Source organism: Syngnathus acus, chromosome 22 (genome assembly GCF_901709675.1).
Source record: "Syngnathus acus chromosome 22, fSynAcu1.2, whole genome shotgun sequence".
Lineage (NCBI taxonomy): Eukaryota > Metazoa > Chordata > Actinopteri > Syngnathiformes > Syngnathidae > Syngnathus > Syngnathus acus.
In genome coordinates, this window is record NC_051106.1 from 6,768,059 (window position 1) to 6,783,983 (window position 15,925).

The 15,925-nt window shown below is 44.0% G+C and overlaps 1 protein-coding gene across 2 annotated transcripts in view; it reads left to right on the plus strand.

Moving 5' to 3' along the window:
- pacrg (PARK2 co-regulated) overlaps window positions 1-15,925 on the plus strand; it is a 111,007-nt gene that overhangs the window by 63,302 nt on the left and 31,780 nt on the right. For both annotated transcript variants that reach the window (XM_037242249.1, XM_037242248.1), the window contains one exon: window positions 14,573-14,744. In XM_037242249.1, coding sequence (XP_037098144.1) covers window positions 14,573-14,744 — 172 coding nt within the window. The remainder of the gene's footprint in view (window positions 1-14,572; window positions 14,745-15,925) is intronic.

A 15,925-nucleotide genomic window follows, 5' to 3' on the forward strand; every position in this document is an offset into this window, starting at 1 on the left:
TCGAGTCTTAACTATTTTTTCACATCTCCCTGCCAAAGGTGGGCACGCAAAGAAGTTGTTCAAGACAGTTCAATCGAGGCGAATCGTTTCGACGTGGCGCAACAACGAAATCGGCCTTAATCATAATCAAAGATTCCCTGAAGTGTGCAGCTGCGCGTTCCAACTCGGCCAATCGCACTTCCGTATTTTCTCAATCCAATTATTCTCTTAATCCAAAAAGTGCACCTGGCACCTCCGCTGTCAGACTCGTGTCGCAAGGACAGAGGGCGGCGGCGTTATTTTCCAACCGCAAATTGGCTTCCTTTTATATTGATGGGTAGGTGTGTCCTGTTTAGATGAAATGGATTTCTTTCACGGCAGCCAAGCGTTTAATCTGAAAGAAATAAAATAACATGCAAAAGAAAGTGTAGGATTTGTAAAATAAGGTAAGCTTAAAAACCCGGGGATTAAAATGATGTCCGATAACCTTCTCTGTCCCCCGTACCGTTACCGAATTCGGACCGAGACGTTCCAGCCATTTATTTTGTGTATTCCACCCAAACTGCCAAGCGCATTAAAGCTAATTTGGCTCCTCGCTGTGTCCCCCCCCTTACTTTGAATCCTTCACCCGCCCACCAGGTTGAGGTAGGAGCCAGCCTCTGAATGGAAAGTCAGTCTCCACTGGCGAAGCTATAATGATGCACTGTTTCCGACCCCCCAGACGAGACTGATCAATAAGTCAGCGCAATGGAGTGGCACATCGATTACGCCAATGACAGGGCATTTACAGGTTTAATCTGTATAATGAGTCTAACCTTTTTCTTTCAACCACCTGCTTTCTGCCTCCCAAGGCTAGGGGCGGGGGGAGGTTATGGGATCAATTGAATGTGCTGTTGTAAAAACAGGAAGTGTTGAACATTTACCAAACAGTGTCTGTGCGTGTAGCAAAAAAAAAGTCGTCTTCTCACACTGTTACTCATTTGTTCGCTCCACGCTCGCCTCACTCTAGATGAAATTAATTACATTAGTATCGATTTATTAACAAAATGACTGTGAATGGAATTAAATGCAGTCTTTTAAGGTTTTTTTTTCCCCCGTGACACTCATCCTTGTTATCGCACGTCGTCTTTTAATTTTTTTTATTTTCTTTTGCCCCCTGCTGTGACTCAACTGCCAATTATCGTAACTGACATGAATGCCAACTAATTAATTAATGTGCTTCTTAAATAAGGGATGTTGTCGTGCTGGAACGTGTGCATGTTAAGACACCTTACATGGCTCGGGCGGAGGAACAGTTGTGGGAAACTGTTTACATGATGACTTGATACCAACATGATGTATGTGAGGCACTGTTGGTATCTAGCTAGCTACCTATGCTATCTAGCTATGCACTATAGAAAATGAATGGATAGATTATAAAATGTTTTTTTCCGTCTGTCTATCACTTCATTATTGATTAATCTATAGAAAATGAATTGTTGGTTCAGTAAGACGTTTTGTAAACGTGGCCACCCCACTGAAAAATGTCTAGCTGTGCCCCTGGATAAATTTCAATTGCAGCTATCCATCAGTTTCAAACTGATATCATCTTCAATTTCAATACTTATTTATTTCTACCCATTGTCATTGCATTAATTAATGAAAAAGAAAATCATTATGTCTTGTATGACTGCTCACTGTATGAAAATGCTTGTTACTGTTTCAACTTATTAGCATTAACTGACCTTGCCATCTCCTGTCATCCTGTTCTATAATTAACAAAGCATTTAAACCACATTAGCTCAACACATCAACCTAAACAAATGTCACATCTGGAATGTGGAGTCAAAAAAAAAAAGAAAGATACATTAAGCGATAAAAGTCTTTCTCCCTTGTGGAATGGCAACAAACGGTGTCCCCCGGGGGCACAAAGTGTTCTGCGAGTGTGTTGTCAAGCGAATATTACTGCAGCGTTATGATAGGTGTCTTTGCTGTCAAGCGCATCCCCAAGGGCAGCCGCAGCAGCCGTCGCCGCACTATACTCCACTCGCTACTACGCCGCTTCCCTCTCCTACAACACACAAAGACGTGCAGAAACGACATTGTGTCCCCAAACATATTTTTAACGCTCATTTAACAAATGTCTTTACATCGTTTTTTTGTGCTATAAACATTGGCGAAAAAGTTGACAGTTTGGAGCCAGTGTTAAATGCTACTTTGCTTGCCCCCCCATCTCCCCCTCCTCCTCGTCATCCCTTTGCCTCCCAAGGACACGGAGAGCCACTGTACAATGGGACACCATTTATCACTGCAAGAACAATTACTGCCAGACGTTTCTTTCTTCCTCCCATCTTACCTCTCTTTATCTTTTTCCTGCTGCCCATCCTCTCTTTCTGCCCCCCCCCCCCCCCTCCAGCACCCCCCGCCTTTTAAATGGCTCCCAGAGAGCTCCATTGCAGGTCACCCCGCCATTAGCCCTGGCACACACCGCACAGGTGCAAGGTGCAGCTCTGTATGATATCTCATCCAAATGAAGCCTCGACAGACTTTTCTGCCCCCTATTTCCAACAATAACGCCCCCCTCCCCCCCCAGGAAAAGCATGGGAAATTGCTTCCCATGTTGTGTCTTCAGCTTTAATGAAGCTTTTCAACATGGTGCGGCTAAAAGGGGGAAAGGAAGGGAGTCACTTGTTTCAGTTCTTGTTTGATCGCCCGTGCCGGCCGAGCGCCAGTAAAGTAAAGCGGGCAGGGACAAACGCCAATTTAAATGAGCAAAGTTGCTTTGACCCTTCAGTTTTGGCTTGGGAACACAAGTGGGTGTGTAAAAATGAACCTGGCATACCTCACTATCAGGTCGAGCAAAATCATGATGGATGCATGGAAATGATACTGAATATACACACAAAAAATATTGTGTGGTATGGACTGGTTGACTTCCTTGGTCTTATTTGTAAACAAAATGGTTCCTATAGAAAATCAACTTGTCGTAAAATCTCAAATTCGGAACATTTTGAACTTTTATTTGGAATCGAATAAGTTAAATTGATGACAACTCAGGAAGGAATGACAAGAAAAAACAGAGAAGCCATGCTAATTGCTAAGCTAACCTGAAATTGACGCTAGCATCTTTAACGCCGCAATGAAGTGCTTGGGTGATCAATTACACTACAAATTTGTTTGGCCCTGAATTTTGACTTTGAAGTTTGAGGTTCTTAATATTACATTAGAGTAGTTTTTAAATCAATTTAACTTCATATTTTGTTTAATATTTAACATTTAAGAAAATTAATTAATGACACGTGATTATACCTGAGCTAGCATCTCTTGACGCAGCCGCTAAAATAATGCTAACAATGCATTCCATTCGTAACCTTGATTCGTCCTTCTTTTAATAAGTCATTTTAACCTTTCGCTAAGTTCACCAGCAACAAACGCTTTCCATTTTCATTTCACAAAGTGAAACCACAAATAGACAGGGAGCACCTAGCCGCACGCAGACACACATAACAAAAATCTATACCGTTTTTCAATATCGGTCCGAGTGCTCCCGCCATGATTCAACGCCACTAAATAGATACTCGGCCTAATCAAGTTTGCATATTCCTAATGCGCTCTCTCCGGAGTGGGCCGGCTTTCAAGTGTAAATTTAGCCTGTAAACTTAAATCATTCAGCGCGTTTTAGTTAAAGCGTACCACAGACAACAATAAATCACAAGGATTGCTGCATCCATTAGCAAATTGGCTTTGCGGTATGGATGGAGGAATAAAAGAAGAAGTGCGCCACTGCTCTTTTATAATCAAGGCTAGCAGTTTCACGGCGGGAGACACTGCATCCCTCCTAAAAGGCACACACACACCCTCACAATGAAGTAGAGTGCTGCGAATATGCTCTCAGCTCTAAGTGATGTGTTCCTCAATCAGTTTTTACAGTGGCGGTGGCAGGGGGGGGCAAGAGGGGGTGTCAGCCCCCCCACCCAGCGTCACACATCAGACAGTAGACGTCCTTCACAGATTGCGCTACGACTGTGCTCTTCAACTCATCCTCATTCTGTCACACACACACACACTTGAGACTTGTCTTTTGATTTTCTACAGCGAAGGTTCTTTGTATTTGCTTGAAGTGCCGACTGCAGTGCGTCCAGTCGGGCCTTTTTCAGATCGGATCAGTCGTCCTTTTTTTTGGAGCACAAAGAAAAGAAAAGGGGAGCCAATTAGTTGCCTTGAGCTTTCGTTGCCTTCCGATACTCCCGGTCCGACTGCGAGTTTGTGCGTGAGACCGGCAAATTCACCACTTCTATATTTGGTATCCGACATTAGCTGAAATTTGAATAATGAGCCCGGAGGCTTCGCCTCAGCGGCTCAAAGCCCCCCCCCGCCGTTGGTGATGCAATAAGACCCTAAATGTGGACACTTCGTTGTCGTTGTTTTTGCGAGCCTCGCTTTTCCTCCCCAAGAACTTTTTCTAGTTCTTAAGCGACTTTTCTCTGTAGTGCAAAAAAGTATTTCCTTCCATCCTTCCTTCAAAGCTAGGGCCTTGTGTTTTAGGAAACTAAATATGAAAAACATACTCTGTACTTGGGGCACGCTTGCATTGCGAATTGATTGGCGGCATCTACGCGGCGTGCGATCAAAGTTAGCAGATCAAAAGGCTCGACGAAAGGCGGGTAGCCTGTCCTCGGGCTGCGGGAAAACGCAGCTTCGGCCAGGGAATCGCTTTGCCGCCATGTCGGGAGAAATTCCCCGCAGTTCGCTGGAAGGGTCGGTTAACGATGTTTGGGCGAGAGGCGCTCGGAGAAGTATAGCTTAGCGTAAAAAAATTCCCACCAGGAGACCAGACAGGGTTCCTATCTCCATTTGCAGGTAGCTTCACCCACAGCGGCGACACATTAACGCGCCGCTCACCAGCCAATTACCGAGCACTTGAAGCGACAGGCTTGTCAGCTTTGCCGTGGTTTTGACCTTTTTTTTAATTGTCCTCTTCCAGCCACGGCAAAAGCAAGTGTATCTGAGTGGATGAGTCAATCACGAGGAGAGCGAGTCGCCGACATCAACAAAAGGAAGTGGAGTAGCGAGGTCACTCCAAAAAGTCTTTGGAGTGTGACAATTCTCAAAAGCTTGGTGTAGCGTGGAGGCTAACCTATTTCTGACTGCCACATGCAAAGTCCTCACAAGGATTGTTCTGATATAAAACAGCTTTTATTGCTCCAGCGCAACCTTGTAACTCGCGGCGGCACATTTCTTCACGTACCTGCTCGGACAGACGAACTTCTAATGTTGAACGCGACCTCCGTTTTTAGCGCCCAAAGGCCCTTGTGAAACTGCTCCATTATACTACTAAAGGCAGATAAAAAATGTTGAGGTCGTCGACAAGAAGCCACCAAACTTACAAGTTTAATTCTATTTAATTATGTGATTACGTTATGTTTTTATGAAGTATAGTATTATGGAGTTTTTCCATTGTTGCGTGAAGCCTGGAACAGATTCACGCCATTTCGATTCATTTCAATGCGGAAAGATAATTTGAGGTTGATTTTCTTGTGATTGTCACCTAGACTTTTTACCAAGCCATGTAATTCTGTATTAGAGCAGACAAATATTATTAGCAGTTATTATGTATTTGGTAGGTATTATTGTTAAAATACTAGTTGGTGTTGACTTAAACAAAGTTCAAATTTTACTCACACAGAAGCCACAAACACTGGCAGGAAAGCAAAACAAAATTGTTGATTGACAGACGAGTCCAATAAATTGCTTTTTGCATGCGTGTGCGTAGAGCGAGAAAGTCACAAGTATTTTAAAATTGCACCTTTTGTTATTGTGTTTTTTTTTGTTTTTTTTAAAGTCGAGCGAAAGAGGAAAAAAGGGATGATTTAATTAAAACTAGACTGAGGGCAGATGAGAAATAAAAAAATAAATTACAAACAAATGCAGAGAATGGGAGATAATAACCGGCACTGGGGTGTATATGAATTCATGTTCTACCTTGTGGCGTTTTAGAAGGGGGAGGGGTGTGGTGGGGGCGTGGCGGGACCCAGCTGCTGGTCGAAGACGTCAGTCGCCAGGCCAATCTAATAGTCTCTTACAGTCTGCCAATACCCCCCCTCCCATCTTCACCCCCCCATGTTCCCTCTGGCCTTGCCATACTCTAGCAGGAGAGCTAATTATAACGAAGCGGAATTAACAAAACATTCTCAAGTGAGCCTGCATTGCCTGTTTGACTCCTTTGCCCATGGCCTTTTTTTTCACCCTGTCACCACACACACACGGCGGGAACATGTGTTTACCTTCAGGGCCTTTATGGCAATGGTACCCCCGTGTCCTCATTCGCCTGTTTTGTCTTCCATGTATGCGTTTCATTTCATTGCCTTTTAGTTGCGGTGTAATTCTATTAGCTCTAGAAAAAGGTCAAGGTCAGAGGGGACTGGTTTCTGGCGGACCGCTGCGCTAGAACACTTGACCCGATTGGTGGAAATGGGGATATAATTAAAAAAGGGCACCTCGGGTCAGGACCTGGGTCATGACCTTTAAGAGGGACATTTCATCTTTGGAGTTAAAACGTTTGGGTTCGAGATCTCCTGTACTCCATTTTTTGACCTATTTAATGCCCTTACGTGATTTGAAATCCGCCTGAGATTCACCTTTCCGCCGTTAACGCGCCGACCAAATTAGCTCGGAATTTTCTAGTGTTGTAGTGAGTAAATTTTTAAACTGTTGTAAAGTGGCCTACATGGCCCTCGCTGCATTGGCCAGTTAATAATGGATGAAGGCGATGGGATCAAGCCCGCGTAATAAGAACCTGGCTGGAGATGCGGCGCACTTGGGGGGGCTGTATTTTGGGCCGCCGTGTTATATAAGATGATTGTTTTCCAGTTGTCATTGGCCTTAATCATCCAATGACAACAGACAAGTTTTCTTCAATAAAACAAAAAGTTTTATTGCCGATCGTATAAACAACTTTTATACGTGTTTAGCAGCACAAATATAATGACTTTGTTTTTTAATAAGGCTTAGGTGTGGATTTCCATTTTTTTTCCGGTCAAATATATTTTAAAATTAATACTAGTGGAAGCATAGCCTTACACTTGAATAAAATGTTTTTATTAGTTGTTCATTATGGGACAATTTCAAAGTTTTGCTTCTGCAGTGTGCAAGCCAAGATTTTAAAAGTTTTGGGAAAGTGCTGAACTTGAGTTTTTCTTCTTTTAAGCACCTCCACTGCCCTTTCTCTGTGCTGAGGATGGTTTCTGATAATGCTAAATCATGTTGATGAATTGCGGTGTTGCGCGGCCTCCGTCATCATTTTATAATTGGTCCTTTTCCCTAATAATTTAAATTGAAATCTACTAGCTAAAAAAATACATCTTAAATATAATTTTTTTTTTTTTTAGTTCTAATTTGTGCAAAAATTGTACCAAAGTAAACAGTGGAATCGGTTCTCATCAGATTCTAGTAGGACTGTTGACTTGACATTCTTCATTTCTTTCCCCAATTGTTTTTTTTTTAACCCAAAAATTTGTAAACTCTTAAAATCTACTATTACAAGGGAGTCTGTTCCTACCTTGTAGTAGTGGAAACTTGACATTCCTAAACCCTCAACAAATGGTGATTAATCGGGCACAATGATTGTTATTAAATCGACAGACCCCCGAATTATCATTAATGATTTCAATGCGGTTTTAATTAACGCAATGTAACTGTGGATTGTGTTCTCAGCAGAATTAAGTAGATGTCAAGAAAGCAATTTATTTGACCTAAGAATTACTATTAAAATCTACTCATTAGAATAAAAAATAAGAATGATCTAATCAGAGTCTAACAATCTCTTCCCACCATAATTGTGTCGCATTTAGAATTTAATTAATTTGCGGAAACGTGACATTTTTCCCGTTACATACCAAAGCAAGCAATTAAGCTCAGAAGACTTTTTACAAGACATGAGCTGAATGACTTTTATTTTACAACCGGTCCCCCACTGACATCCATCGCTTTTTAGAGCGCGCTCTAATATCCGAGCAAGTGTTATGCCCTCTCCCTCACCTGCCTCACATCTTAAATTGGCTTGGATGAACATGGAAAGAGGCAAAGCTGCGTTTAAGCCACGCAATACCTCAAGTGCTGTTATTAAATTCCCACAAATGCCACAAACAACCTTTGAAAGATGACACCATCATACTGTAAATGTGTATTTATAGAAAAGGAAGCGGCAGATTTAAAAAAAAAAAAAAAAAAATAGACAAGAAAATTACCCAATACTCTATACGCGTTGCAATTACCATGTGTAATAGCCTGTAAAATCCTAATATCCATCCAGCGGCTCGGAAAGACGAAATAAAATGGCCATGACCACTTAGCCCACTTTCCGCGGCCCCTTTCTGGCCATGACAGACGGCCCTGTCGAGAAAGCGGGAAGAAATAATACGAACCATAATTCATTCAAAGGCCGCCGTGTATCCTCCTTCCTTTCTCTTCGCCCGCCTCATCCCGATTACTCCTCCAGCCGAATTGGTGTTTATATCGGCTGGATCAGCACATGGAAACAATGTTGATACCTTGAAGGCTGATTGGAACTTTTGACTTTAATAAAATAAAATAAAACATCATCGATTTATCCAGTTATTGTTAAATAATAATTTTAATGATATGGGAGAATTTCTTAGGCAGCAATTTTCTCTAACGGTTAGCTTGGCTGCTTCATACCTTGTTGTGAATGTGTGAATCACTAGCGCATCAATGGCATTTTTTATTGTTTGTTATTTATTTTCAAGGACAAAATGTTCTGGCTACGTCATGCACGAGGTCTTACACAAAACAAGAGCCACCTGGTGACCACAAACATTGCAATTGTTGACAGATAATTGGAACTCAAAGTACAAAAGCAAGCTTGGGCCAGGAGCCAAACGCTGCTTCACCAAGTCAAAAGACATTTTGATCTCATCACACGTACGGTAGAAGCTAAAATTCCATTCCGGGGTAGTCGAGCAATCCGAGTTGCATGTTCGAATGAAACTAAGATCTGGCACATCTATGTCCAATCTTCCAAGCGGAGATTTCTCACCGCGATGGCAATTTCCAAATTTGCTGCCTACTCCACTCTGAACCCGAAGCACCAGCTCCAGCGCAATCATCCTCCCAGTGTCGCGTCTGAAAGGAGCTCGGGAACGCCGAGGCCCATCCTGGAGCGCGGCGATAAGCGCTGACTTACTTCCTACATGTGGGTCAGCCAGACTGGGAGACGCACGGCTTGTATTGCCTTTTGTAATTACATCTGTTCGGCTGCTCGCTTCCCGGCTCGTTCTCGCTCCAGTTTTCCATTGCGGACGCGTGGGTACGATTGTTCTGGCACATAAACAAAAATACACGTTATAATCGGAGCTGGGAATTGATAGCATCGGTTCCTCTTCCTGTCAACACCATGTCATCAAAGCATTGCAATTGACATTTAGCGTCAAACTGAGCAGAATACACCAAAAATATCAATCCTACGTTTCCGCTATCATCTTATTGAACGTTTTGCGTCTTTGCCGTTGAACTTGAGGAATTTCTTGATTCGACAAACCAACGAGAACTTGTTCATTTGATGTTTAGCTGCTCTTTCTGGATCGTGATGGTTGATTAAATGCGATTTTGATGTCGTTCCCAAGAACGTAGCACACACGTCTCCGTACGACACTTTGTCTTGCTGACAAGAGTGGCCGTTCCTCTATGGAGTTGTGTTCCATCAAATGAGCTCAAGCTGACACATGAAGAACCCGAGCCAGGTAGTGGAACGAGGCGAGGCGAGCTTTTTTTTTTTACTGCGACTTGGAAAGGAAGCATAAGCGAGGCCCACGGCCAAACACATTATTCCGGAATTGGAGGCCAGAGAACTGACAGCAGACGTTGCTGGGAGGATGTCGGGATGTAGATTTTGCTTCAGAGAGATGCAAATGGACGCAGAAGGACACGTGTGGATCGGGCGCCTTATGTGTTGCAAAGACTTTACTTTGCTCTGGATTAACGATCGCACAATATGGTGCCTAGTCATGAATCTTTCAATTTAAATGTGTCTGGAATGAGGCTTTAGTTCTTGTGACATTTGTAAAGCTACCTTTCATCTCCTGGAAAAAAAAAAGGCCTTCACGGACAGAAGTCAGATATGTGAAACAAAAGGCTTTTTTTTTTTTGCTTTTAGATCTAGTTTGTCAAAGTCTTAAGGAAAAATGATGAATGCAGCTGTCATCCGTTTTTTTATTCTTGTCACTGGATGGATGATGCGGGGGTCCATTTCACATGTACTTTTTTACGGCTCTGTCAGTATTCGAAAACCGACAGATGGAAAATTAGCTCCAGCTTCTGTTTTATTCACAGCCAAGCCCATTTTAAGGATCCATCGCTTCCATCCGTGAATTGTGGCTAGCGAGCCCTCTTTGATCAGGTCTCCAGAACACAGGATGAGACTCATCCACTCACAGGAACAAGAACATCTCATTATGGGCTGGACACAGATGCCGCTGCCCCTCTCGAAAATAGCGCCGCTTGCCCGAAAACTCCCTTTCGGATTGATTGAATGCTTCCGATATGCGTGTATTAGCAAAATGACATATTTCCAATGGGGTATCATTCGGGTGGGGAGTGATCCATTTCTCCTGGACTTGCACCTCAACATCCTCCCCAACCTCGCCGATCTTGTAATTTCCGCCCAGCCTGAGAAAATCTGCCACGTTATCGTAAACAGAGCGTGCATTTGTCTTGGTCGCTATTGTTTGGGCCGCATGCACAAAATGGTCGGGGCTCATTCATCACGCGCGACGTTGGAAATGAGCACATTTGTTTGAGCGTTTTACGATGATTTTTCTGTACGCTTTGAGCCGCGCCAGTGAGATTTATCAATTGTGTGCGGCGGGTGACGTAACTGCTGTTTGCTGGAAAAGCAGCAGTGTGTTTCCATTTTTTATTTCATATAATCCGTACACTTCCCACTGATAATCGTGGAAGTTGAATTCATCTGTTTCCGTTCTTTCATCTATTTTATTTCTTCAGCTTCATTTTCATATTCGTCGTCTTCATCTTCTTATTCAGTTTTTTATTTATTTATTTAATTTTTGTTTTCTTCTCCTTCTTCTTGGCTGTTTGTGTTCCAGTCTCTCCGAGCCACTCGTGCCATTAATTACCACATCCCTGCAGGAAAACAAATCCGCGCGACAGCTAACGCCGCTCGTCACAATCAACCAATGACAGATTTTCCTTTTCCATCGCTAACAGGGAAAAAATACCATTTGTCCACCGGGACTTTTGTCTGCGGAAGTACTTTGGCGACTCCACATTTAATTCTTCCGCATGATAAATGTGAGGCGGGCTACGCTCGTAGCCTGCGAGGTTGCAAGTCGTCCGGCTCGCCGGTAACAAATGTAGAAAAACCAGATAAGCCGACGGTGTCTCTGTTTGTTGTCACGCTCCCCCAAGACCCCCAAAGCTAGATAACAAAAGCCCTCGTATCAATCAGACTTGTCAATGGCAGGCCGCGGATTCGAGCGAGTGATTCGAGGGCTTGATTGGAAGGGAAAATGTTGATTACGCCTAACTCCGGTTGACTTGATTTCGCTTCTTCCCGTGTGTTGCTTGTTGAGCTGTAATCAGTGGAACCTGAGATCGGGGGCGGGGCTTCTTTAATCACTCCGATGGGCTCCTTGATGGCCACCGTTAGTGACTTGCTCGAGCGTAATGTGACTATCACTAAGGTACTTTACCTTGGAATCTGGAGCAGGATTTTTAACAGTCGTTCTTTCCTTCCTATCCATCCCTCCATCCATCCATCCACTTCCCTTCCTAGCATGACAAGTCATTGTTTTCAGGCTCCCCCAAAGCACCTCTTGTTTACGCTCCTTTCAATCACTGTCACCATCAGGACCCCGCTCGAGACTCCGATCAGCCCGTGTCACCGGGGTTTTCGCAGATTATGTGCCGCACGATGAAAACTCACAGACACACTTTGAAATGTGTCTTGTTTATGTAATGGGACAAACTACACGGAAGCTGTGAAACTACCTAGTCGGACATTTTGTGTAAATGCAGGTATGAGTTTTGTAAATCAAGTTAGCTTGCACTGTTCTCGCCAAGACTTGAAATCAGGACTCCAACTGGCGTCAAGCGGCGGGAGTCAAACATATACAGAAACATTGATAGCAGTATCAAGTTCTCACAGGTCCCCACTTGGGAAGAGAACTCTGAAAAGTGTCAGCGTTGCTCATTGGTGTTTTCTCAAGTACACCAGGCTGACTGATGGGAATCCGCGTGGTGTCGAGGTTGTTATTTTTAGTGCTTCTCCTTTGTTAGCTTCTTTCAATGCGTTTCTCTTTTCGTGGCACACTTCAGTGTATGGCTGCATATGAGGGTTGGGATTTCATATGTTTTTTTGCCTCCTAGGCAATCGTGGAAAGTGAATGAAACAGTTCCCGGGTCAAACAGTCACGATCATAATGTTGGAAGTAACTTTTTAACATTTAGCATCGGTCATAGCGAGAGGAAAGAGAATTTAATTGAATTTAATTTAATTAACAATAATTTTTACATTACAGTAATGAAAAAAAAGCAGATTTAAATGATATTGAGAGATGAGATTAATATAGGGGAGGATCCAAATTTAGCCTGGGTTGTTAGCGGAAGTTAGCATCCACTCAGTGACTTCTCAGTAAACCAAATACAAACACACATGTACTTGTTCATGTTTTTCTAGCCTCCCTTGCTAACAGACGTGATTCACGCCCACTCTGGCAAAGCAGCCGGCAGCTTATCGCATGGCCGCACACACACATACATGCATGCAGAAGTATGCGACAAGGCGATGCATTTTCACCCGCCCACGCGCGCATTTGCACACGCCTCTGTACACCATCCCGTCCAGCCGTTGTGTATTAAAAGTGGCATCCCGCGTCTCGGAAAGCGTGGCGCCTTCTGACCACTGCGGACTTGCAGGTGTTTGTGTGTCCAATGGCTAATTGCCGCTACCTAGTACCTCCGCAGCGCTTCCACCGACGCCCGCAGGACTCCGATGGGAGATGCACACAGGCATGTGAAGACAAACAAACCTGGGGCGAACGATCGATAGCGGATACAAGACGAGGCCGTCAAGCGCTGCTGATTAAGAGCGCGCGAAGGTGTCCGCGTGCCGACTCCAATGTGCGCATGCTCCCTGCGTGGATTGTTGATGTGATTTGGATGAAGAGCATTGGCGGATCCGGAGGTGTCTTCAGAAGGCGCTTGAGCAATTATTCCCATAGCGTGACAGCTTTGCAACATGCTAGCAGAGACTTAAAAGTGTGAGGCCGGTTAACGCGCCGTGAGTGTTAAATGAGCAGCTCGCCGCCATAGCGCAAAGGCTTTACCTAGCTCTAGCTCGTCTTCAAGTTCAAACTAAATTCTAGAGAGAAACTATACCTTAAGTGTACATTGGTACCTGGATTTATAAGTTGGATTTGTTCCATCTCCAAAGATTTGCGACACCAAGTCAACACTACACATTGAAATGAATAGAAATACAATTAATCCGTTCCAACACTTCCAAAAAGACATTTTTATGTATTCATTTTTTTTAATGTGGACTTTAAAACATTTTCAGTTTTAAAAAAGAAAATGGAGGGTTCATCGCTGAGCAGCTTTCGCTTCGTCATCTTGCTACTTCTACTCCGTGGACTCGTGTTTGCTTTTGTTCTCATCCTGACTCACAGTGACAGTCTTGACCAAGCGCAGAGAAAGGTCAAGGTTGGCCAGCAAATTGCCTCAAAGCAATAAGCCATTGTCGCCATCTTGCCATCTCTCCATCCTGGCTCCTTTCCGTCATCTCTGGTGTTTACCCTCACGGTGAACAGGGAGGGTTGGGCGATGTTGCTCACCCTGCTTTTGAAGTCCCGATGACTTGAAAGCGTCATTGCCCGGGTGACATTCGAGCAAGGAGCAGTGTGACCCTGCAGGCTATATGTGTGTGTTCGTTTTTTGTACGTGTGCATGTGTGTGTGTGTGTTTACTCATAGCTCATTCAGCTGTCCTCTGGGCCTTCAAGGGGGACCACTTGCTTTTGCAGCAGAGGGATAGCCTTTCATCACATCAAAAACAGCATCCGCCCTTCCACCTCCAACCCTCGCGCCCAACAATTGTGCCGCAGGGATTCTTGGCCACAGCTGAAGCCGCGTTAAAAATACACACTCGGTAACTGAAGCCGCCGTACGGCCCAACTGACGCGTTTAGGGTTATTTCCTCGTGCCGCGTTCAAGGACTTTGGTGCAGCTGTTGCCGCTTGTCCTTATTGTGTGTTTGCATTCTTCACGCAACAAATATATGAAATATTTCGGCAATAGTTCATTTTGCTGACTTTCCCCTCTTCACGGCATTAATTAAGGCAGATTGTGTTGCATTCCGTGCGCCTTTCTGTCTGTCTTGCAAAATGGTGTAAACAGGTGTTAGCGTGTCAACTCACACAAGGCCGCATGTTTCTGTGTGCTGATCCCCAACAGCGGGCCCCAGCTGGAGCGTGCGCATATGTCACGCGTGTGTTTGCATCTGTCAATTTTTTATATGCAACTAAGATCGATTGTGTTGAATGTGGTTTCACCGTTTGATCATTTTAAAATATGCCCGTCAGGTGGAGATCGAGAAACTGGATTACCACCACTTCCTACCGCTGCTTTTTGACGGGTTGTGCGAGACGACCCACCCGTATGAGTTCTTCGCTCGCCAGGGCATCCATGACCTGCTGGAGCACGGCGGACCTAAGATCCAGCCAGTCGTCCCGCAGCTCATCATCCCTATCAAAAGTAAGGGCTACTGAAAAAAGGAAATTGCCTTAGTGTAGTAAATATCATTTCTTCATGACTGACTGACAGCTGATCTGCTTAAAAATTGACTGCATCTTTAATGCGGCGTTTCATGAATCAATTATTCACCGTTTTGATATGTTGCATTACCCTTTAATCATCTTGCTCTGGTCTGAAGCCGATCCCAATTTCATATTATAATCTTAGCGCTACTGTCGACCATGTGAGGTCGCACGTTTTTCTATTCTTACGTGAACTGTGAGGGTCACCCGGAACAAGCTGTTTCTAAAAGCATACTTGATAATCTGCTGCCAATTGCGCCACCTACTACTTTTAGCTCCGTTGTTGCCGCCCTCACGTGTTTTCCATTTCCACACGTACACGCTCGAGTTGTCCGATAGAGGGAAAGGTCACCTCCAAAATAGACAATATAACTTTGTGGGCAGGGTAGTTCAGAGTGTGTGGACAAAACGGTTGTAAGGATCCAGGTTTCTATTTTATAGGGCAACACTGTGTCACTTTCAAAATGGCCGCCTGTGAAGCACGGGTTCATGTTGCGCCTAGTTTGTGTTGATTTTCCAATAAATGTTGCTTATTTGTATTATCTCTAGACAATCAGGCATAAAAATCAGCACTGCCATTTTGAAACACTGAATTGTGACAGTCAGCGTGATGCCGCCATTTTCTAATGTGGCATCAAGTAGTTAATGTTCCGTCTTTTCACACACGTTGGGCTTTCTGGATGCGCCCACTTTGCACACACATTAGTCTATGGATTGAAAACCTTCAGCAGATTTGCTCGTTTACATTTGGTGGAGCCCGAGCAAAGGTGACTGCCGCTGCCTATACTTTGCGTTGATAATGGAATTTTAAATGACCCACTCCTTATTAACTTTCCTGGTTATTAAAGAACGGGAAAAAAAAAACACGCCTTGTTTCGGCATCCGCGAGGCAGCAGTCTGTGTCCCTGTTTCAGATTAATTACAAGGGAGGAAAAGGAGGATAGCCCAAAAAAAAAAAAAAAAAAAGAAGCTGTCTCCAGTCCAAGAAGGCAACATATATATTTTTCCCCTCGCTGACGTTAATACACCTTCAATGTGGCTGCCAGCCTCTTATCTGCACAGCCACGAGTCGCGTCAGGCTCTGGTGAATTTTGATGATGAATGCAGGTCATCCGGTGA